Here is a 24722-nt window from a genome sequence, read left to right as displayed (position 1 = left end):
TCTCTCTCTCTCTTCTAATTGTTTGATTAAACTTCTTTTTAATTTCCGTTATGAGAGAGAGAGAGAGAGAGAGAGAGAGAGAGAGAGAGAAAAGCCTGCCTTAGGTAAAACTGTTTAAAAGACATCTAGATAAAGTATAAATTATCGTATCATTTGTTACTTTCATGAACTTTTTCAGAGAGAGAGAGAGAGAGAGAGAGAGAGAGAGAGAGAGAGAGAAATGAAACCAAGGAACCGTGGAAGGCATGATGCATACTGAGGAGGAAGTGGCACACCTTTTATCTCGGCAACACAACAAATGAATCAACTTTTAGAGTCCCTTGTGATAAGATCAGAGGTGCAAAAGAAGCTTGGAGAGAGAGAGAGAGAGAGAGAGAGAGAGAGAGAGTATATGAGGGGGATTGTTTGACCTATCCCTCCCCCCCCCCCCCCTCCCCCTGAACCCTCCAGCTGGTCCTCTTCTCTTCTAATGGCCCTTCCTTAATGTCCACTTCCAGCCCACCAAACACCTGCCTTTTGTTTTTCCTCTGTAGCTCAAAACTCAAGTTATCTTTTAATTATGGAGGTGAATTAGGACGCCATCTCATTTTCTCCTGCAATTAATCAATCCGTTTTTTATTAAAATCAGATTTTGCTTTCATTAACAGAGGTATCAATAATCACTTTGCTATTTCCAAATGCTAAACTGACCTTTGCTGATGCAGCTCTTGTCCTGTGTAGTACAATGAATGTATGTTTTCGCTTCTCCTCGTGATATTCTGCTACAAATAGGTGCACACACATTATATATATATATATATATATATATATATGGAATGACGAATTAAGAAACTTTGCGGGTGTGGACTGGCATAGAAAGAGCATAAGCGGATGCAAGTGGAAGGACATGTCTGAGGCCTTTGTTCTCCAGTGTATAGTAACGGCTGATGATATATATATTTACATATATACAGTGTATATATATATATATATATATATACATATTGCAAAGTAACTTTCATGTACGTAATCACCTTTGCTTTTCTTAATGTCAGAGCGATGTAACATGCTAATCACCTGCCCCCCCCCCCACCCCCCCCACCCGCCCCGCCTTCTCTAGTTGCTTTAGGCGTTTCTCATAGGATACTTCAGTACAGGTCGCCTTTCAGGGTCCTACTATAAAGCTCCCCCTTAACGTTACACCACGCTTATAAAGGAGGGATTATCTCAGATAGTTTTATGTCAATCATTACTTGAGTTTTCATTCCCAGAAAACTAGTTTGTTCTGTTCTCAATTCAGTGATTTCTAATCTTTAAACCTAGAGATTTTCTTAATATATTCTTTTATATTGAAACCTCCTTCTATGACAATGATTCACAATTATAAGAAAATATCCTACATCCCTATTTCCCTCCTTCATCACAACATCGTTTCTCAACCCCTCCCACCAAAATTTCAACTCCTAACCCCTCCATATCTGCCTATGAAGGACCCCCTGCCTCATCTTACACATCCGGCCCCCCTCCCCACCCCCTCCCATTTGCACGATCACCACTCAGCATCAACGCTGCCACACAGCATGATCGATAGGTCTGCATTTAGAGACGTCAAAGGAGACAGAGGCTGCCTAAGGGACATTCGCCCAGGGGCAAGGTCCACACTACAACTCACACGCGCAAATGCACTAGCAAGCACGCTGGCATACAAAGAACGTTCTGAAAAAATAGGGGGACAGTACCTACGTACATGTTTCGTAGGTACATACACATATTCACCCTCATACATACACACACACACACACACACACATATATATATATATATATACATAAATATATATATATATATGTATGTATATATATATATATATATATTTATATACACAGTATATACCTATAATATATATATGTGTGTGTATATATATACTAAACAGTATATATACACACACACACACACATATATATATATATATATATGTGTGTGTGTGTGTGTGTGTGTGTGGATGTACCGGTATTTATCAATGTACAGGGTGGGTCAGAAGTAGGGTTACAGTTACTTCATTATCTTTTTCTCCTTCACAATAACGTTTTAGATATAAATTGTAAAAAAAAAAATGATATTGAATCCTTCTTCTACACTACTTGAGATAAATGTTCATTGTTGAATGTCTAATGTATGTAAATAAATGTCAACTAAATATATAATGTCCAGGGGTTAATTGTAACACTAATATTGGCCCACCCTGTATATATTGACTGCTGGATTAAGTATTCTGCATTTGTTGTAATAAACAGTGCTCTATACAAACATATGTAGTTGATAAAAAATAACTTTACAATGACTCGCAAATAAGGTCCCAATAATTTTAGAACTGCAGACACATGAATCAACATATTAAAAAATAAAAAATAAATGTAAAAATAAGTAAAAACAAGTCTAGTGATAACACTGCAGACATGGGATCATCGGCAAGGACTTACAAATATAGCCGACTAAGAGATTTAAAAATAGTCCAGTGAGGAAAGGAAACAAGGAAATAAATAAACTACAAGAGAAGTTATGAACAATTAAATTAAAATATCTTAAGAACAACAACAACATTAAAATAGATCTTTCATAAATAAGCAACAAAAACTTAAAATAAAAAACAAGAGGAAGAGAACTAAGATGGAACCGTGTTCCCGAGTGTACCCTCCAGCAAGACAACTCTACCCCAAGCCAGAGGAAGCTCACGAAACAGAGGCTATGGAACTACCCAAGACTAGGGAACAATGGTTTGATTTTGGAGTGCCCTTCTCCTAGAAGAGCTGCTTGCCATAACTAAAGAGTCTCTTCTACCCTTACCAAGAGGAAAATAGCATTCTGAACAGTTAACGTACAATGCAGTAGTTGACCCCCTGAGAGAAAGAAGAATTGTTTGGTAGTCTCAGCGTTGTCAGGTGTATTAGGACAGAAGAGAATCTGGGAAGAATAGGCCAAACTATTCGGTGTATGTGTAGGCAAAAAAAAAAAAAATGAGCTGTACCTAGAGAGAGAGATCCAATGTAGTACCGTCTAGCCAGTCAAAGGATACAGTAACTCTGTGGCGGTAGTCTGTCAACGGGTAGCTGGTGCCCTGGCCAACCTACTACCTATACAAGACTGAATTGTAGTTTAATGATTATACAACCGAAACAAGAATCACTCCAGGCAATGTTAAAAAATAGTTATTTGTTTACTCTATTTTCCAATTAACGTAACCGCTACATGACACAGCTTTATTTATTAACCCATACAACCGCTAACCCGTTATTCACCTTATTCATTATTAATTCATTTATGCCTTCCATTTACTAATCCATCAGGGTGTCGAAACTGCTACAGATAACTCGCTCTAACATGTTTATTGCAGGTGGGTTGGAAAGAAGTTTTGTGCTCATCTTATTGCACCAGGTTACTGAACTCTCTCTCTCTCTCTCTCTCTCTCTCTCTCTCTCTCTCTCTCTCTCTCTCTCAAAGAATATGAAGAAAATAGAACTAACTCTTTAACTTCTGAAATGCAACTTACACCAAAAGATCTAACCAGTCTCTCTCTCTCTCTCTCTCTCTCTCTCTCTCTCTCTCTCTCTCTGCAAATATATCAAAAGAGCTTCTGAGGATTCCACCACCCTTACAACAGAGGGGAATAAGATTTAAATCCGCAAACATTATTGAAATCTGTGAGAGCTGTTAACGCGAGGATTTTGACCCTTAATACAACCGGGCATAAGGGCAATACTTGCCTCCGCATCCTTGGAAAATGTCTGGTCGTTCGACCCTCCTCTAAAAATAAATCATATCTGCATTAATTCTGCTTCATGTTGCTTAGGAAACCAACTACATTTCAAGCGCGAATCCAAAATAGCTTCAGAAGAGGTAGTATTTAGTTCCGTGGTTTCTTTTACGATTAAAAGTATATTTCGAGAGAGTCGTGACCGCATGTGTGGAATGATGTCCCGGGCGCTGTTATGGTTGACAGCACTAGGGAGAGTTAAATTGGAGACACATTTTGTTGACTTTTCTTTCTTTGCGATATTGTTTTGTTAGTTGGATTATTATTATGATTATTTACTAATTATGTAAAATTATTATTATCATTACATGTGTTAGGAATACAGGTACATATAATGGTAATAATTATTATCCATATATGTCAATAATCATAATAGTAATTCGTTTCCTCTTTATCTGATGAAGATTGCTTTCTAAGTCAGCGTTCTTTAAGCAGTGTTTTGTATGAACTTATTCAATTTTAAATAAAAAAAAATAACTATAATAATAACAGAGGCATTTGTTTTTAATGGGTATGTATTTGAGAGTTTGCTAACGTTTTCATAGTTTTACGTTGTTTGGAGTTAGCTTATTATTATTATTATTATTATTATTATTATTATTATTATTATTATTATTATTATTATTATTATTAGCTAAGCTATAGCCCTAGTTGGAAAAGCTGGATGCTATTGGCCCAAGGGCTCCAACAAGGAAAAAATACCCCAGTGAGGAAAGGAAATAAGGAGATAAATAAACTAGAAGAGACGTGTGCGAGGCGCCAGTTAGGTGATAACAAAATTAAACATGAGCTATCCGGTTTATAAAGGTTAATTTATTAACATTGAGGGGAAGAGCAAGTAATTAGATAAATAGCAAAACCGTTACAGTGTATGAGCGTGTATGAAACATGTGCGGTACAGAAGTAATGAACAATCAAAATACAATATTTTAAGAATAGTAACATCATCAAAACATATCTTTCATAGTTTGAGAATTTATAAGTGTTTTCCTAGACCTAAGACTCAGATTATTTTCCCTTTGATGGATCTCAGCTATTTAGAATATGCCAGTGTTTTTCTGCTAACCGTTTCCAATGACATCTTCTCAAAAAGAAAATTCAATATGAGAAAACTTAGTCACTTTCTGTGAGATTATTGCTTATAACGAATGCATTGGCAATTTGCTATTAGAATTTAATTCATATATATATTTTGCAGGTTTACTATTTTTTAAAATAATATCATGAGCAATATGTGAGGTCCTACAATAATTTGTCTAAAACTAGATGAAAAATATCTATTATTAGTATTTTAGGAGTGGGTACCATTTAATTTATAATGACCATAGAACAGGATCATGTAATTTTATTTTAAAACATTTATATATTAAAACAACTCCTCAAAACGCAAAATATTCGATTACTTTAATAAATACACATCAGAAAATTAGTTGTTATAACATTTACTAATAAATGTAGTGTCGAAATGTTAAATAACTATAAATAAATAAAGCTAGCTAGCTCTTCCAAAAATTGAATTATGCCCAAAGCAAGTATGCAGAACTTGAGAATATGCTGATAGCGACAACGGGTCTTGATGAAACCCGAGAACTCTCTCGTGAGTGTGTAAAAATACACGCGACCATCACAAAAATATTCTTCCCTTGCAGTGTAGCAAACTTGTACACGACTGGCCATGTAAAGCCGATTTACTCACAGGCGTCGTTACTCTACAGGGACTTTAGTCTAGATGTTGACATTGAATTTCTCATCTGCTATTAATAAATGTTTAATTTACCTCACTCTCTTTGTCATTCTATTATCGAAGCTACAAAAAAAACTAGAGAAACAAGTTTTCAACTTGGCAGTACTGAGGCCCCGAGAGACGAAAATAAAAATTTGCAGCGTTCAATACAGTTGATTAGCAAAAGGGCGTCTTCGATTGACCTTCAAATGATTCAGAGAGGCGGAGATGATAATAAATCCCAAAACAGTAGAATAATGCCAATGAAATCCATCGAGGATATGAGGATAAATCAGCCTTTGTATTATACAAGGGACAAAAAAAAAAGAAAAAAAAAAATCCATCAGTCTATATTAAGAAGTGATCAGTTTTCATCAAGTTTCTTTTATGAGGGAGAAACAGAAAAGAAAAATGAAAAACGATAAAAAGAAAAACCGATCAAAACTCATCAAACCCTATAAGAAAAATCAGTCCGTTTTTCACCCTCTGGAAGGAAAACATCACGGTAATAAAAAACATACAAACTGCGCCAGTCTTTTGCAGACACTATTAAGGATATGAATAATAAGCTGACAGCATAATTTACTTCCATAATCCCCGCTATCCATATATACAATATTATTGCAAGAGAATCTCTACGAGTGATCTGGCAATTTGTATACCATCTCTCTCTCTCTCTCTCTCTCTCTCTCTCTCTCTCTCTCTCTCTCTCTCTTCGTGCTGGGACGTGGGGCTTATTCGAAATTCTCTAAACAGTTAAGATTTATTCTTTCCAAATATGCGGTGAGAACAAAAGCTCTCTCTCTCTCTCTCTCTCTCTCTCTCTCTCTCTCTCTCTCTCTCTCTCTCTCTCTCTCTCATATTGACCTTGCGTTTTTTCTTTGAACTTTTTTTCTTTCAGATCATCCCCCCTCCACTATATTTTTAGACTTTTTAGGGTCTGATAATTTTTTTTAATGAACTATTTTATATTTATAAAGGGACAAAGAATGTTATATACTTGGTACTTTCAATTTAACGCGGCCTCTAAATCAAACACTATTCTAAATAGTCCAGCTTATTAATCTAATAATAATTTCTATGTCAACTTAGTATGACTCTGAAACTAACGGAATTAATCCAATTATTACCAAAATTTTGGATGATATACCAGATACACTCGAGAGTCAACCGGTTTAAAGAGTTGCTGATGTCATTTGTTTCCAGGATATGGACTATGGCTCGTCTCAGACCATTAATCATAATAAACTGGAAGAATTCAAATCAGTATCCACAATGGAAGCCGACTTGTAATAATGGCTGAAGCTATTTCTGCTTTTCAAAAATTTGATGATATATATTTAAAACATTTCGATCCTCCTCCTCCTCCTCCTCCTCCTCATCATCATCATCATCATCATCATCATCATCATCATCATCAGTGTTCTGACTTTAGACAAATATCAACATGATCATCACTGTCCTGCATCACTGCTCTCAGTATATTGATTTCAGGTGGTCATTTATCATCTCCCTATACGTTAGCACCATCCTTAACAGTGTCCTGTCTTCAGATAGTGATCATCATCATCATGATCCTTTGTATCCCTGTCCCTTACTCAGATGATCACCTTCAAGTCCTAATATTATCAGTATCATCATCCTCATCATCATCATCCTCATCATCATCAGTGCTCACTTTAAATACTGAAGGTCCTTGACCTCCATCCTAATTTGAGTTCGGTCCTACATGCAACGCTCCCTTCAGCGTCCATATTTAGGAGGCCAGTCATTTGAAAGTCAATCACTCAGTCCGATTTTTCCTTACAGCCTCAAAATTTCAGAATTTCCGACCTCACTTGCATTCCTCGATAAGGTCATCTTTTTTTTTTTTTTTTTTCTTTGAATGGTTTTTGTAGATCGGATTTTCCTCCCTTACTCTGTGTACCCCTATTTCTACGGAACACCTTTACCCACTATTATGTTACTACATTAGAAGACTGCAAAAGGTAATCGTTCGTGCAATTGTTTTTTTTCGCGATATCTGTGTACTTCAGAATTCCATTAGTCATCCTGGATTACTTAAATATTGTTCATCATTGTTTTAGCTCTAGAGCTTTTAAATTTCATTCCATTTTTGGTATTAAAACATATTTATATTTAAAAATGTTTTTTGGGGAGGCATTGCAGGTTTTCATCTCCTAAAATGATTTAGCAATTTCATCACTACCATCCGAGTAAAAAATATTGATATCAGTCTATAAGAACATTAATCAAATGGACGTGAAAATTACGCTTCATGCATTTAGATTCTACAACACCTATTTGAAATCTGCATCACCTAATCTGAAAAGGTAGACATCATATTCAACATGAAGCACAAATTACCTGAAAAAGGGGGAAAAATGAGAAGAGTTTGTAGGGAAACGCGAGACGGGATTGAATTTGTGCGTGTGTAAATGGAAAGGGGGAGGGGAGGTCAGAGATGGATTGTGTGAAAGGGAACTGTGTAAGGGATGGAGTGGTTATGTGGGGATTAGGGGGAGTGTTAAAGGGGATGAAGAAAGAATAAGAAGAGTTGTGAGGAAGAGGAGACGTGCTGGACTCCTGACAAACCCCGTTAACTGATGGCAATAAAGTCGAGTGGTTTGTGCATACATTAGTTAGTTAATATCTCTCTCTCTCTCTCTCTCTCTCTCTCTCTCTCTCTCTCTCTCTCTCTCTCTCTCTCTCTCTCTCTCTCTCACGCAAAATCGTTACACTGTATAGGTATGTGAAAGAAACCCACAACTGTGAAGCTTACACATACACATCGATTAATTGATATTTTAAGGGATTATATTTGCCCTCTGTTCAATACATTTAGTATGTTAGCCGCTACCCAGAGGTGCAGTGCTCATCTCCCGTTTGCTAAGTTAGTGGGTTGCTTCCTGAAGTAAAAAAAAAAATTGAATGCGTGTGTCTTACTTTTTCTCTGGAACTAACCTTTGTCTGAGAAAACGAAGCCACGTATATATATATATATATATATATATATATATATATATATTATATATATGTATATATATATATATATATATATATATATATATATATATATATATATATATATATATATAGATGACATAACTATGATACAAAATAGATGGAAGAAAAATACAACTGAAAGAATGAAGCTTAGATAAATGAACATCGTCAAACGTTTGTGCACGTTAAACTGCTATAAATTAAATTAAGAGAAAAAAAATTAATGCAATGTAACACATCAATGGGGAAAAAATCAGATGATTACATTTTATAAACTAGAATTGAAACAAATCTGAAAAATTTTATGTAATCAAACGCACTCAATAATTAATTATTATTTGAAAAATATGCCACAGAACTAATATATCACGAAAATGATTTGTTATTAGAAATGAACAGAGAGAGAGAGAGAGAGAGAGAGAGAGAGAGAGAGAGAGAGAGAGAGAGAGAGAGAGAGAGAGAGAGAGAGAGAGAGAGTAAATACTGAATTGGTTGTCACTTTCAAGCACGTGGTAGCAATAAACTTCCAAGATAAAAGAATTGATCAGAAGTTGCAGGTCTAATATGCTACAGTTGCAGAATAACGCACAAAAGACGCCAAATTGAAAAACGTGCAAAACGCCACTTTTATAAGACGTTACAAAGTAAAGCATTCCATCTGTAGACTCAAATTTGTAAGTTTCTGCAAGAGCAATATTGTGTTCACCACGATTTCCATGTTGCCTCGTTTCATTCTTTATGTGACGTCATTCTGTACAACATTGAATCCTTCTCTCTAGTTACGGTTCACTTTCCCTTTGCCTACACATACAACGAATAGTCTGGTCTATTCTTTACAGATTCTCCTCTGTCCTCATACACCTAACAACACTGAGATTACCATACAATTCTTCTTCACCCAAGGGGTTAACTACTGCACTGTAATTGTTCAGTGGCTACTTTCCTCTTGGCAAGGGTAGAAGAGACTCTTTAGCTATGGTAAGCAGCTCTTCTAGGAGAAGGACACTCCCAAATCAAACCATCGCTCTATAGTCTTGGGTAGTGCCATAGCCTCTGTACCATGGTCTTCCACTGTCCTGGGTTAGAGTTCTCTTGCTTGAGGATACACTCGGGCACACTAATCTATCTAACTTCTCTTCCTTTTATTTTAAAGTTTTTATAGTTTATATAGGAAATATTTATTTTGATGTTACTGCTCTTGAAATATTTTATTTTTTCTTGTTTCTTTTCCTCACTGGGCTATTTTCCATGTTGGAGCCTCTGGGCTTATAGCATCCTGCTTAGCAAGTAATAATAATAATAATAATATAAAACACAGTATCAGCAAAGTGCAAATCAGGATATTTCACAGATGCAAAATCTAAGATACAGAAAGCCAAAAAGTTGCAAGTTAAAAAATGGCGCACAGCAGTGTACCACTTGGGTACAAAAGTCACCCAGAGCAAAAGGACGATTAAGGTACTCGGGAAGGTTTTCAAACGTGCTTAATTTTATCACGGTGACGATCGTGTAAGACGAGCCTTAATGAGTTAGTCATTCGTGTTTCTTTCACCCTTGACAGCACAAGTTGGTCCTCTGCAAGGGGATGATAAGTTCTTCTAATCACGAGGACGAAACATAACACACACATACACACACACACACACACACACATATATATATATATATATATATATATATATATATATATATATATATATATATATATATATATATATATATATATATAATCATTATTATTATTATTATTATTATTATTATCATTATTATTATTATTATTAGCTAAACTACAACCCTAGTTGGAAAAGCTGGATGCTATAAGCCCAGTCTCTCCAACAGGGAAAATAGCCCAGTGATGAAAGGAAATAAGGAAATAAATATTTTAAAAAGAGTAACAATATTAAAATAAATATCTCGTACATAAACTATAAAAACTTTAACAAAACAAGGGGAAGAAAAATAAGATAGAATATTATTATTATCATTATTATTATTATTATTATTATTATTATTATTAAATGCTAAGCTACAACCCTAGTTGGAAAAGCAGGATGCTATAAGCCCAGGGGACCCAACAGGGAAAATAGCTCAGTGAGGAAAGGAAACAAGGAAAAATAAAATATTTTAAGAATAATAACAACTTTAAAATGAATATTTCCTACTAAACAATAAAAACTTCAACAAAACAAGAGAAAGAGAAACTAGATAGAAGTGTGCCTGAGTGTACCCTCAAGCAAGAGAACTCTAACCCAAGACAGTGGAAGACCATGGTACAGAGGCTATGGCACTGCCCAAGACAAGAGAACAATGGTTTGATTTTGGAGTGTCCTTCTAGAAGAGCTGCTTACCATAGCTAGAGAGTCTCTTCTACCCTTACTAAGAGGAAAGTAGCCACTGAATAATTACATTGCAGTAGTTAACCCCTTGGGTGAGGAAGAATTGTTTGGTAATCTCAGTATTGTCAGGTGTATGAGGACAGAGGAGAAAATCTGTAAAGAATAGGCCAGACTATTCAGTGAATGTGTAGACAAAGGGAAAGAACCGTAACCAGAGAGAAGGATCCAATGAAGTACTGTCTGGCCAGTCAAAGGATCCCATAACTCTCTAGCGGTAGTATCTCAACGGGCAGCTGGTGCCCTGGCCAACCTACTACCTATATAGAATATATGTGTGTGTGTATGAATTGTAATTCGTTCTCATGATTAAAAATAAATAATTATCATCATCATCTCCTACTACGCCATTTGACGCAAAGGGCCTCGATTAGATTTCGCCAGTCGTCTCTATCTTGAGCTTTTAATTCAATACTTCTCCATTCATTATCTCCGACTTTACCATTCATAGTCCTCAACAATGTAGGCCTGGGTCTTCCAACTCTTCTAGTACCTACCTGGGTCTCATCAGGAGCACTTAATATAATTCACACACACATTATTATTATTATTGTATATATATATATATATATATATATATATATATATATATATGTGTGTGTGTGTGTGTGTGTGTGTGTGTCTGTTTATCCTTGCATGCCCAAAATGTTACGATAGCTAAAAACCGCATCACAAGAAGCGAAATCAATGGTCGCAAACTTCAACAGGCTTCACAAGTCTGGTGTGAGCGGCAATTGATAAGAAATGAGATCCTAGAGCTTAACACAGTGAGGGATTCAAGAAGCGATAATAAATCCTTCCCTAAGGACTCAATCAAGTGAGGATTTTAGCAGGACTCGAGCAAATTCCAATCCTGCAATTAGCCTTTTTTTATTGTCCCTTTTTCCTAAATCAGCTGATGAAAGAATTAGATATCATAAAAAAAAACTCCTTGTACTGAAAATGTCATTAGCTGATCACTGAAAATTTCCTGTCTGCTTATCCCAGAGAGAGAGAGAGAGAGAGAGAGAGAGAGAGAGAGAGAGAGAGAGAGAGAGAGAGAGAGAGAGAGAGAGATAACTTCCGTCATTCAATAATAATAGTAATGATAATATTAAAAAAGGAAGAAGAAACGAAGATCACCGCAAACAGCATTCGGCTTAATTTATGACCCGTTCCATTGACTTGGGTTAGATTAAGTCATTATCTCATTGACTAACTTCATATCCACTGTTATAATTTCTCCGGTTAATTTGTTATCCGTTACATTAAGGAGTGACATGAAGACCATTATCGTATCAATGTATGACAGATAAATCAAGATGCGGCCGGCATCTTAATTGCTGCTTCGTATTCTCTCTCTCTCTCTCTCTCTCTCTCTCTCTCTCTCTCTCTCTCTCTCTCTCTCTCTCTCTCTCTCTCTCTCTCTCTCTCTCTCTCTCTCTCTCTCTCTCTTTTCCCCCAATTTTTCTTAAGTATAATATTGCTATTTTCTGGCCTGTATCGGAGGAGGATAATTGCACGCTCCAAAAACTATTGAAAATGGATTAGACATTTTTCCCCCTTCGGCGCTGAGTTAAGGGGTGATATGCCACCGGGGAGGTGGCCTAGGGTGGCCTTGCGCTTGCTTGCTTGCAAGCGCGCCGAACGGCACAGACGATGCAAGAGTACTGGCCAGAACTAATAAACCGCAATTAAACAAATGGAATTAAGCCAATTCCCGTCCATGAAATAAGCTCAATACAACAACAATACATAAACAACCAATCTGCCTGGGTTCTCTCCTCCGTTAAGAGCCATCCTGTCAAGCCAATCGAGGCAGCCAATGGACTCTCGTATATTCAAATCGACGGACGTCAGGCAGCTGCAACCAATCAAAATTAAAAAGGGCGGGGCCTATTCGCCTGCGGTTAAAAACCGGTACGGCGATGGAGAGGTTCTTACAATTACAGTTATAAGTCTTATAAGAGTTCGCATGTTTACATCTCGGGAGAGATGAATACAAAAATCTCTAAAAGAGTGTCCAACCAGACGACTTGTTCGCGAGACTTTTTTTTTTTTCTATCTAAAGCCATCTTTTTAAATATATTCAAAAGTATTCACGCTTGGCCATGCCAAAACAGATGCGATGCTTGTTTAGGAAATGCATTGATTATAGTCCAAAGGCGCGGACACATTGAAGCGCCTTGCTAATTCAGGCGTTTTACCTCTTCGGCAGAAACCTCGGGTCTTATCTCCTATTCCTGTTTTTGTATTTTTTCAAGCACTTTTTATTTTTTCCACCAATCTCTCATACTTATATTTACTTTTTGGACAAAGTGTTTGAGGAGCAAATCATAACGGGACGCGGCAAGATACTGTCTCCTGCTTTAGATTGATGCTTTCGTTGCTTGGGTTCCGGGTGAACGGACAATCATTCAACTCCTGCGAAAGATGGTTCGCAGATAAAAGTACAGCCCTTTCTCTTACTCTTCCAAATCTGCTCTTCGCTGACCAACCCTCGTCCCTCGCGCATACATATATTCTCAATATAAAAAAATTGAAGATTACTTTAAGAGAAAGAGTGAACGACCCTCATGAGAAAAAAAAAGGAATTGGCTATCTTACTTTACTATCACCATTTTACCCCATGTACCAGAGTCAATGTTTGTTGCAGGTTTCCGAAAGGCTGCTTATTTTGCAAGGCAAGAACGTTGATCTTGCGTCCAACCCTCTCTTATTATAAAAACAAGCATGAGACCCTAGCCACTTTTTAATAGTCTCACATTGGAAGAAGGGCATCCGATTAATGGCGGAGTTGAACGAACATCATTATCATATTCCCAGGGATTATTCATAATCTTCCTTGCTTATGTCTTTTCTATAGTGAGAAGACGAGCAGAACTGCCCAAGAGTCCCTCAGCAACGATAAGAATAGGAAGAGTGAGAAAATATAAGATAACAATATAAAGGTTACAGATAGTAGAAGAAGCTGTACATAAATTGAAGACTAGAGCAGAGAAATCGGGCGCTTTTCAATAACTAACTAACTAACTAACTATATATATATATATATATATATATATATATATATATATATATATATATATATATATATATATATATATATATATATATATATATATATATATATATATTCTGAATTCTACCACGTCACGGAGTCATTTATAAACTTACATGAAGCCACCCGTAAGATTTGTTCATAAATATTAGACAACTGAACCACGACAAACTGAGGAAGGAGTGATAGCAATGTAGCTGGAGGTGGATGGATGCTGCAAAGATACTTAACGTAGCTTCTACAGTGAACCATGGAAAACAAACTTTAGGCGGTACCTCCTAAGGGAACTTGCACCCCCTTAGTTGGGACTATCTTAGAACTAACAAGCCTTGCAAGACAGCGGTCCTGGTGATTTATTGCTTTCCAGTCATCGAGACCTCGGGCTCCCTTTTTCTTTCGTTAAGTAGGAACCTGGCAAACAGTACATTAAATCCTTGTTGCTCTCGGCAGATGGGAAATTAATCATCTTCCCCTTAAAAGTCAAATTTTTTTCTGCCACAGGAAAATAATTGCCTGGCTCAGAAATCATAACCAACGAGTTGCCATTCTTGAGGGCCCCCGATTCTATAAAAAAAATATCAATGGGCTGTTGAAAATACTAATTAAATATTTATTCCATTAATAACATGGGGATGCATGTGACTAAGGTTTGTGTTATATTTCTCCAATTACTAAAATATGAGCGTTTTTAATATGGTTGCAAAGAGCACTTGTGATATGCATTAACAGCTGTAATGCCACAAGCGCTTTTGTAAATTCACGAAATTTGCTGATGAACACTATATGCACAAGATTGATCTTAATGGTCGCCCCTTCCTTCATTAGAGCTAATTATGTGATGTTACGGGAATTTCCTTTCAAACTGACTGCCAGGGGACGCATGTTTTTAACCTGCAGTAAGGCCTTTGAACTTAGGACCAGTCTCACTGTACGCAGCCTAAACTCAGGCGTTTTTAGGCAAGTTGCAAGATACTTGAATAGATCTAGTGTGATCTATATCCTTCTTTGCCCTTTGGAGGGGGTAATGGCCAAAGGGTACAGCCCCTTGGTTTCACAAGAAGTCCTTCGGGAAGAGGTTGCTAGCCCCATGCCTTCTTTTGATTTTATTCCCAGCAGACGTTGAACCTACATGTTCACTAGTCATTCCAAAGTAGTACAGTTGGTTTCATAGATTCCAGTACATATCACGGGAAGCACTGATAAACAAATATTTTTTTTACCAAATTTCGTAAAATCAATAAAAATGCTTAAACACGTTTTTTAAAAGTTCAAGGACGTTTTACAGGCAGTGTTGACAACAGTTTCTCTTTTGATAAACAAGGCACAGCTGCCAGACATGTCATTTGCTTCCCTTGAAGTGTTTCGGAATTAATGAGGCCAACTGTACCTACTTCTTCAGATATATATATATATATATATATATATATATATATATATATATATATATATATATATATATATATATATATATATATATATATATATATATATATATATATATATATATGTGTGTGTGTGTGTGTGTGTGTGTGTATGTATATGATACTAAACATTCAGTTCTGCGTTTTTTAATAAATTTTTCGAATGACCTTATTTCAAAAAAGCTTTTTTTTTTTAAACTTCCATATTTCCCCCTTTCTTATTTTTCGATAGATACCATCTCTTACTTACCTATCTACCTTTCAAAAACGTTCTCGGAAGGCCTTTGTCCTCCTCCTCCTCCTCCTCCTCCTCCTCCTCCTCTTCATCCTCCTCTTCCTCCTCCTCCTCCTCCTCCTTCTTCTTCTTCTTCTTCTTCTCGCAGTGTTATTCCCAAAACCACGAAGCAACTTCTCGCTAACAAAACGTCGATTCCTCAAAGAATGCTGCCCTGAAAATGGATCTTTATCAGAACAGCTGAGAGAGACTTGCTGATGGTGGTTGTATTTGTTAGTGGCATCACAAGGTTAACTGTTTCTACCTTGATGGCCCGACCGATAGCAAGCAAAAGAGGAGAGGCAGAAGTAGTTGCTTAACTTGGTTCTCCTCTCTCTCTCTCTCTCTCTCTCTCTCTCTCTCTCTCTCTCTCTCTCTCTCTCTCTCTCTCTCTCTCTCTCTCTCTCTCGGTCTGCTTATCAAAAGAATCACAGGGATGTTTTAAATATTGAGAAACGAATTAATAATTTTTACCTTGTAAGTGTCTGGGTCTTTTCGATAGAACCCTTTGAATATTTGATGAATTGAACTCGTACATCCTTAAAAGATAAGAGGAAAGGCGCGATAAGCCAATATGAATTTATGGTTATAGTTAGAATATTGAGAAAAAGAGAAACCTAAGGAAAAAAAATAAAAAAAAAATTAATTTTCATAACTAATTCTATCAAGAGTTTTTGACTTTTCAGCCTATCCCAAAAATAAATGTTTATTTGTCATGACTTCGATTTATTCATAAGTATGCTACCCAATATTTTCAAATTAACTTCATCAGGAGTTCTTAACGTTTCAGCCCATCCAAAAATTAAATGTTTGCTATTTGTCATGCATACAAGGATATGCAAGACATGCATATATTCATGAGTATGCACCTCAATTTTCACAATACCCAAGACCTAATTTTCTTTACTTTCTATTTTGCATTGCAGGTCACGATCAGTCTGAGAGATGTCAACGACATGGCCCCCGAATTCGTTTCTCCCAACGAGACGACGGTGGCCGAGAACACCCCTGTGTCCACGGTGGTCATGGCCGTGAAGGCAGTCGATTCGGACGAGGGGCGCAACTCTTACATCGAGTACTCCTTGGCCCCCGTTCCCGACAACAGGTTCGCTCTTGGACCCGTGGACGGCCTCCTCAGGATCATCGCGCCCTTGGACCGAGAGGACCGGGCCAATTACTCCCTGGTGGTGACGGCGAGAGATCGCGGCAACCCGCCCAACGCCCACACTCTCACCATCAGCCTGAGAGTCATCGACGAAAACGACAACTCTCCCATCTTCGACCCGAAGCAGTACTCGGCCAGCGTCCCCGAGAACGCCTCCATCGGCCTCTCGGTCCTCCAAGTGTCAGCCACCGACGCTGACGAGAGCCTGAACGGTCGCGTCCGTTACACGATCGTCGCCGGCGACAAGAACCGAGACTTCTCCATCAGCGAAGACACGGGCGTCATTCGCGTCGCTAAGAACCTCAACTACGAGAGGCGAAACCATTACCTCCTGACGGTGCAGGCGGAGGACTCTGGCGCAGACGTGCGCTATGACACCGCCACCGTGACCATCTCCATCATGGACATCAACGACAACGCCCCCGTCTTCCTGGACTCTCCCTACCTGGTGTACGTCATGGAAAACATGGCGGCTCTTCCAGCAACCATCGCTACCGTGACGGCCTTCGACGCAGACAATCCTCCTTACAACAAGGTCAACTACCTGGTCAAGGAAGGGGACAAGTCTGTGTTCTCCGTCAACGCCACCTACGGACAGATCAGCCTCCTGCGAGCTCTCGATAGGGAGGACAGAGATCACTACACCCTCACCGTCGTCGCTATGGATACCGGTGAGTAAAAGCCTGTACTTTTGGTTTTCTATTACCTCTCAATTCTACAGGTTCCTTTAATACATACCACATAATGTAATGCGGAGGACAAACACTGATATTCCATGTAATCTGTGCTGCTTTATTAAATCCAAGGTAACTTATATCTTGATGCAGGAGATATTCAGCGTATATATTGAGTTTTGAGTTACCCAGCTTGAGTGACCACTCAATAACACAATTCTATCATTTACAGTTTATTTATAAACATTAAATTCACATAATTTCTAGTCTGCTCTTCTCTCTCCTTTATTCCGATAACGTAATAATAATAATAGCAATACTAACAGTATTAATAAGAAATAACAATGATGGTGATATTAATCATAACACCTAACATTTATGTAGAAAAGGGCTGCATTAGGAATGTTAAAATAAATAAAACTAATAGGAACGGGGTCCTTAGATCAATTTTCCCATTTTAGTCGTATTTTCCAGAACGTGGAACTCATTGCTTGTATTTATTCCATGAAGTATTGTACTTCTGCCTCCTTTTTTTGGGTTTCCTTTCATCTAGGGTAGAGTTGCGAATTTAGTTGTTCCATTGACTGGCCTTTGCGCTTATGAAATTAGCAGATGAAACGCTTAGTTCAATCCCCACCAATCCTCAGCAACAAGTTATATGGTCTATTGATAACGTCTCTGCATGTTGATAGTTTAACTGGGGTTCGAGTCCCCTCAAACTCCTTAGTTCCTTTAGTGTCAGGAACCTCCCCATCCTTGTGAATTAAGGATGCCGGGTTTGGGGGAGTCTACAGGTCTACCTACTGAGTCATCAGCAGCCATTGTCTGGCCCTCCCTGTTCCTAGTTTGGGTGTAGAGGGGCTTGGACGCTAATCATATGTATATATGGTCAGTCTCTAGGGCATTATCCTGCTTGCTAGGGCAATGTCACTGTCCACTGTCTCTGCCATTCATGAGCCGCCTTTAAACGTGGCCAGTCTCCCCCCCCCCCCACGCCAGGCCCCCTTCCCTTGGCCACCCCTCTCCCAGCCAGCCTCTTTCCATCGCAGTAATAAAAATAAACAAGAAGATTACATCGCCCCGAAGCAATTCCCCTCGATTCGACAAATTGCGAGTCGCGAAAAATCGTCCGGGTGGAATAATTGCAAAACAGGTAGCAAAGCATAATGCCGAAGAGAAGCCGAATTCCGGGAGGAATAATTATGTGAGGGTTCGATATAACAATTACGTCGTCGACTAAAAACTCTTTGACGTACTCTCCTTTTCAATTATATGAGTAATTACGCACTTTGCAAAACATTCGTTGCTGTAATTTCGTCATAAACTAACAGCTTCAACTTGACTGGCTGCGCAGGACTCCTTAATATCTAGGTAGAAAACGTTCCAAATTCTCGATTCGCTGCAAGAACATTGTTGAAAACAAAAATTCTAAATTGCTTGTCTAGCATGATGCATAATTCAAGATCACAAGAAAACAAATAAAAAAAAAAGTTGTTGACATGAAAATAATGCAAAGGTTTGATAGGAAACTGGTGCAAAACCCGGGAGAATGTAATATATTATCAAACATCGCATTCGAGTAGAAATTCACTACGGTAAGGGCGATACTCCTGTTAGTAAAGCAAGTGGACTTGAACCGTATATAGAGGAATTTCAGAACATCGATCGATTGCATTAATAATATTTGGGAGCTAAATGACGTTAATGTGAACATACATAAAATCAAAAATTAAAAAAAAAAAGTTTATGCATAATGTTAAATATAGATGAAAAGCCTTTTATTCGACATAAAAATAATTCGAAAAATGGATCCTTGATTATTTCTAAAACCCACAGATCTATCGGAATTAGTATTTAGTTATCTATTTCTCTCATGGAAAACTGGTTTTCCATGTCTTAAGTTCTGCAAATATATTTTGATTTATCTTACATATCCTATCTCCACTTACTTTGCTTTGACATTTTATTGATCAGCAAATTTCAACGAAACAATAGCACTACTAATACTTAGAATATACACACTGTTACAATTTGCATTAAAAAATCGGTAAATGCTTGGCTACATTTATTCCAGGAATTTTACCTTTTTAAAAACGGATATATCGACGTATAGGGGTGATATTACAGTCACCAACCCGTAAAAGAGAATAACAAAGAGTGGTAAAATTACGGTCGACTGTACTTTACTGAAATACGGTATATTTTTTACGGGGATTTTTCGATTGAAATTACGGAGTTTTTTAACAGTATAAAAAATTAAAATAATCTATTTTAATAGTTATTCAAGCAAAAAATGTAACAACGAAAGTCAATAAAAGGATGGAAATTATACATGTGCTTGTCAGTACATCAATGCTATGTCTCGTCATGACGGTAAAGCGTCAGGTACTCCTCAGAAGGGTGAACGTAACTTAAACGAAATTTCCGACGGAAGTAAAAGCATGTCAGTAAAACGCTAAGGTCTCCGGGGGAAGATGAACGCCACACGGATCGATATTTGCCAAGGAAGTAAAAATATCCATCACTACTTGAACATTGAACACTAGAGCACTGTCCTAACGTGACGTCAATATGCTAGAAATCACAGAGGAAGCTGAACAAAATTTAAGAAGTGAAGCTGCCGTGAAACAAAATTCAGAACAGAAATAAAAGATACATTGTTATAAATTCGCCGTAAAAAACGGTAAAAAAAATCCAGGAATAAATGTTGCCAGGCATTTACCGTTTAAAAAAAAATTATATTCACGTTAAGGAGTGATATTACGATCACCTACCTGCAAAAGATATTAACAAAGTAGGGTGAAAATTAAGGTCGCCTGTATTTTACTGAAATACGACTAAGAACAGTATATTTTTTACGGAGAATTTCCGATTAAAATTACTTAATTTTCAAACAGTGTAGGGCACCGTTGTGAGAAATATGAGCAACGGCATCTCAAAACAAAGCCAAGGAGCTAGTGATTAATGGACGTACTCTAAACTCCCTGGGGCGAAAAATATATATCAACAAAATCAACGCGAATAAAAATAAAAATAATTTGAAAGTAAACGTTCAAGCGATGAAAAAATCAACTGGAACGAGTGCGATGAAGATCGCCAGTGACGGTTCCTGATTAAAAGAAAAGTAAAACTAGGGGACAATAACGCTGTGTAAAGACGAATGAACGAAAACTTACGAAAACAAGTACATTGAGGCTGCGTTTTCATAGAGCATCGATTCAAATCCACAATACACTACAGCGGCAAGAAGCGCACGCATACAGGTAACTTTAGACGAATTTCTAGACCTGTTATGCATGTTAATTAGCTACTCCAGGTACTCGTATTTCACCTGTGGTACATTCAGCTTCTTTTTCCTTTTTTTTTTATCTTTATTTTGTGAGGAATAGGGCGAGGGGGAGATTGCCTCTCGAGAGTTACATAAAACGTGCATAATCCTAAAATAAATTTTCATGTGGGATTTATGTTACCTGGCCGCGCTGTTTTCCAGTATTTTCAGATTGAATAAGAGTCTTCTGCAACTGCCTCGCCGTTTTAGTATTCAAGTGCAGATGGAAGTTTACATATGAGGGGAAAGATAATTTAGATGGATGAATACACACACACACAACTGGTTTTATGTATATTATATAATTCTAAAGGCTGTATACAGTACTGGTGTTTAGTGGATGCAGGCACTAAGATGTGGGATAAAAAAATGAATCTTGAATAAAATTTGGAATAGATGTTTAAAAATTATACTGTGCTGATTAGAGAGTGAAGAAATATTGAAGTCTGAAGGAAGAAAAGTTTAAAAGAAATTTTGAGCAAGGTTAAGGTGTAATAATAGTTAATGGAAATGGAGAAGACGCAGTAATGAATGTTAGTATGCATGGTGGAAGTATGAAAGTGGTTAATTCATACGAGTATCTGATAGTTGATATAATGGAGGGTTGCAGGTTGAGAGAAGAGGTAAGTTAGGAGACTTGGGTTGTGAATGACAGAAAATGATGGTAGAAACTGTTGGGATTAACTGTTTGTGTAGTGAATGGGGCATAAGAAGAATTACATTGTAGAAATGACAAGGTCAGCATAGTGGTTCCGTCATTTTGGAAAGAAAAGAGGGCAATAGGTTAGTGAAATATATTGTAAAATTCAGAAGTGCTTGGAAGGTCTCGAAAGGGTTGGATAGATAATGGGAAATATGTAATATAAAGGCCTTCATATCCATAAATACAAGTAAAGAGAGCGTAGAGGGGTACGTGGAACAGTGTGTGTAGGGGATACGATGCACAGCTGATGGAACTTCTGTGTAGATGTATGAACCTGCTAATGATATGGAATTTCATTGGTGGAGGGGCTCATTCTCATTGTATGGGATAATTACTTGTGTTTTACATTCATTTGTAGCCACCCTGTTAGGAGTGACGGCTTAATGTTGAATATCAATAAATGCACACATATATATATACACATACATACAAACATACATATATATACATTCATATATGTATATATATATATATATATATATATACACACACATATACATACATATATACTGTATACACAGAAGGACATTAAGACTGACAAAATGGGTCCCTAGATATTACAAATGAAGCAGGGGAAGGAATAGACAATGATGGATTGACAAACTAAGAAAGTTTGCGGGTGTAGGCTGGCATAGATAGACCATAAGCAGACGTAAATGGAAGGACATGTCTGAGGCCTTTGTTCTGCAGTGGACAAGTAACAGCTGAATTTATATATATATATACATATATATATATATATATATATATATATATATATATATATATACATATACTGTATATATAACCTCATAAAATGGGCATTTAAGCTAACCACCCACGCTGGTGATTAGCATTAAAAATATATTTTGCGTGCTATAATTACCTCCTACTTCCTAATAAAAACCATAGTAGCTAATTTGTCTCACTAGTAAAAGTCAAAAGTGTAAGATGGTTAAGGAAAAGCTATTTTATTAGAAATCTGTAGGAAAGACGTTGAAATTATCAGAATGAGATACATACGGCTGAAAAAAAAGCCTTAAGGAGTCGCTACAGTCATGAAATTCTTCAACAAGTACTCAAAGAATTCTGAATCATTTTACTAAGTACGCTAAAAAGTTCTGAAATACCTTACTAAGTACAATAAAAAAAAAATAAAAGTTCTTATTGAGCATACTATAGTTCTGAAATGCCTTATTGAGTACGACAAAGATTTTTGAAATACCCTATTTAGTGTACTGAAGAGTTCTGAAATATCTTAATAAGTACACTAAACGATTATAAAAGTCCTTAATGAGTACTCTATAAGAGTTCTAGGATAGCATAGGAAGTACATGACTGAGTTGTAAAATACCTAATTGAGTACATCAAAGAGTTTTGGAATATCTGACCGAGAACATTAAAAATATCCGCCTTATTGAGTACACTAAAATGTTCTATAGTACCTTGCTGAGTACATTATAATGCTTTGAAATTCCTTACTAAATACCCTACGGCCCTACACTAAAGAGTTCTGAGATGCCTTATTAATTTTAGCCAAGAACCCTGAAATACCTCACTGAGTACACTAAAGAATTGTGAAATACTTTAATGAGTACACTGAAGTATTCTAAAAAATTTACTGAGTGCATAAAAAACGCTGAAATACTTTGAGTACACTGAAAAGTTATGAAATACTTTATCGAGTACACTAAAGACTTCTGAAATACCTTACAGAGTACACTGAAGAGCTCTAAAATCCCTTTCTGGGTACACTGGAGAGGTCTGAAAAGCCTTACTGCGTACACTGAAATTTTCTGAAATATCTTACTGAGTACACTAAGGAACTCGGAAATACCTTACTGAGTACACTAAAAAGTTCTGAAATGCCTTACCGAATACATTAAGAAACTCAAATACCTAACTGTGTATATAAAAAAGCTCTGAAATACCTTAACATATAATCTCAATAGTTCTGAAATACCTTACTGAGTACACCAAAGAGCTCTGAAATGTATTACTAAGTACCTAAAAGTGCACTTAAACGCCTTAATTGGTACACTAAATAATTATGAAATACCTTACTAAGTACATTAAAAAGTTCTGAGATACCTTACTGCGTATGGTAAAGAGCTCTGAAATACCTTTCTGAGAACACCCAAGAGTTCTGAAATACGTTTTCGATTACACTAAATATTTTTGAAATGTCATTCTGTTTATTTAATAGTTCTGAAATACCTTTACAAGTACACCAAAGACTTCTGAAATACCTACTGTATCTGAGTACACAAAATAATTCTGACAAACAAGTACACCAAAGAGATTTGAAATACCTATCTGAGAACATAAAATAATTCTGACATAAACAAGTACGCCAAAGAGATTTGAAATACGTTTCCGAGAACACAAAATAATTCTGACGTAAACAAGTACCCCAAAGAGATTTGAAATACCTTTCTGAGTACACAAAATAATTTTGAAACACTTCACAGAGTACTCTTACAAAAGCATTTGGAAATATCTAACCGATTTTAATCTACACTTCTGAAACGTTTTCACCGAGTACATCACAGACGTCCAAACGTTTGATAAACCATGAAGATCTTGCCAAGATTCCGTCAGGGGATCTCTCTCTCTCTCTCTCTCTCTCTCTCTCTCTCTCTCTCTCTCTCTCCTTAACAATACTTAGGACTCGTCACTCAGGTCAGACGAGGTGAGGTGTATGTTAAAAGTCCTCTTTATCCAACGAATTCCCACGAATATCAGATTACGTCTCCTTTAACTCACAGTTTTGCATCACAAAGTTTATTCGCTATCTTTCTAACGTTGTAGAGTGCAATCATGCATGTCATCATCATTATTATTATTATTATTATTATTATTATTATTATTATTATTATTATTACAAGCTAAGCTACAACCATAGTTGGAAAATAAGCTTGCTATATGCCCAAGGGATCCAACAGGGAACAATGGCCCAGTGAGGAAAGGAAACAAGAAAATAAATTCCAAGGGAAGTTTTGCATCACAAAGTTTATTTTCTACCAGCAATCATGCATATTATTATTATTATGATTATTATTATTATTATTATTATTATTATTATTATTACAAGCTAAGCTACAACCCTAATTGGAAAATAAGCTTGCTATATGCCCAAGGGATCCAACAGGGAAAAATGGCCCAGTGAGGAAAGGAAACAAGAAAATAAATTCCAAGGGAAGTTTTGCATCACAAAGTTTATTTT

The 24722-nt window shown here is 36.8% G+C and overlaps 2 protein-coding genes across 2 annotated transcripts in view; one reads left to right on the top strand and one right to left on the bottom strand.

Moving 5' to 3' along the window:
- LOC137624323 (protein C-mannosyl-transferase DPY19L3-like) overlaps positions 1–24722 on the bottom strand; it is a 733373-nt gene that overhangs the window by 620609 nt on the left and 88042 nt on the right. The window lies entirely within an intron of this gene.
- ft (cadherin-related tumor suppressor fat) overlaps positions 1–24722 on the top strand; it is a 434096-nt gene that overhangs the window by 339278 nt on the left and 70096 nt on the right. Inside the window, 1 exon segment of the mRNA XM_068354996.1 lies at positions 16574–17483. Coding sequence (XP_068211097.1) covers positions 16574–17483 — 910 coding nt within the window.

The sequence above is a fragment of the Palaemon carinicauda genome, chromosome 31 (assembly GCF_036898095.1).
Source record: "Palaemon carinicauda isolate YSFRI2023 chromosome 31, ASM3689809v2, whole genome shotgun sequence".
NCBI lineage: Eukaryota > Metazoa > Arthropoda > Malacostraca > Decapoda > Palaemonidae > Palaemon > Palaemon carinicauda.
Note: the sequence above shows the minus strand (reverse complement) of the source record. Positions and strands in the feature narration are given on the sequence as shown.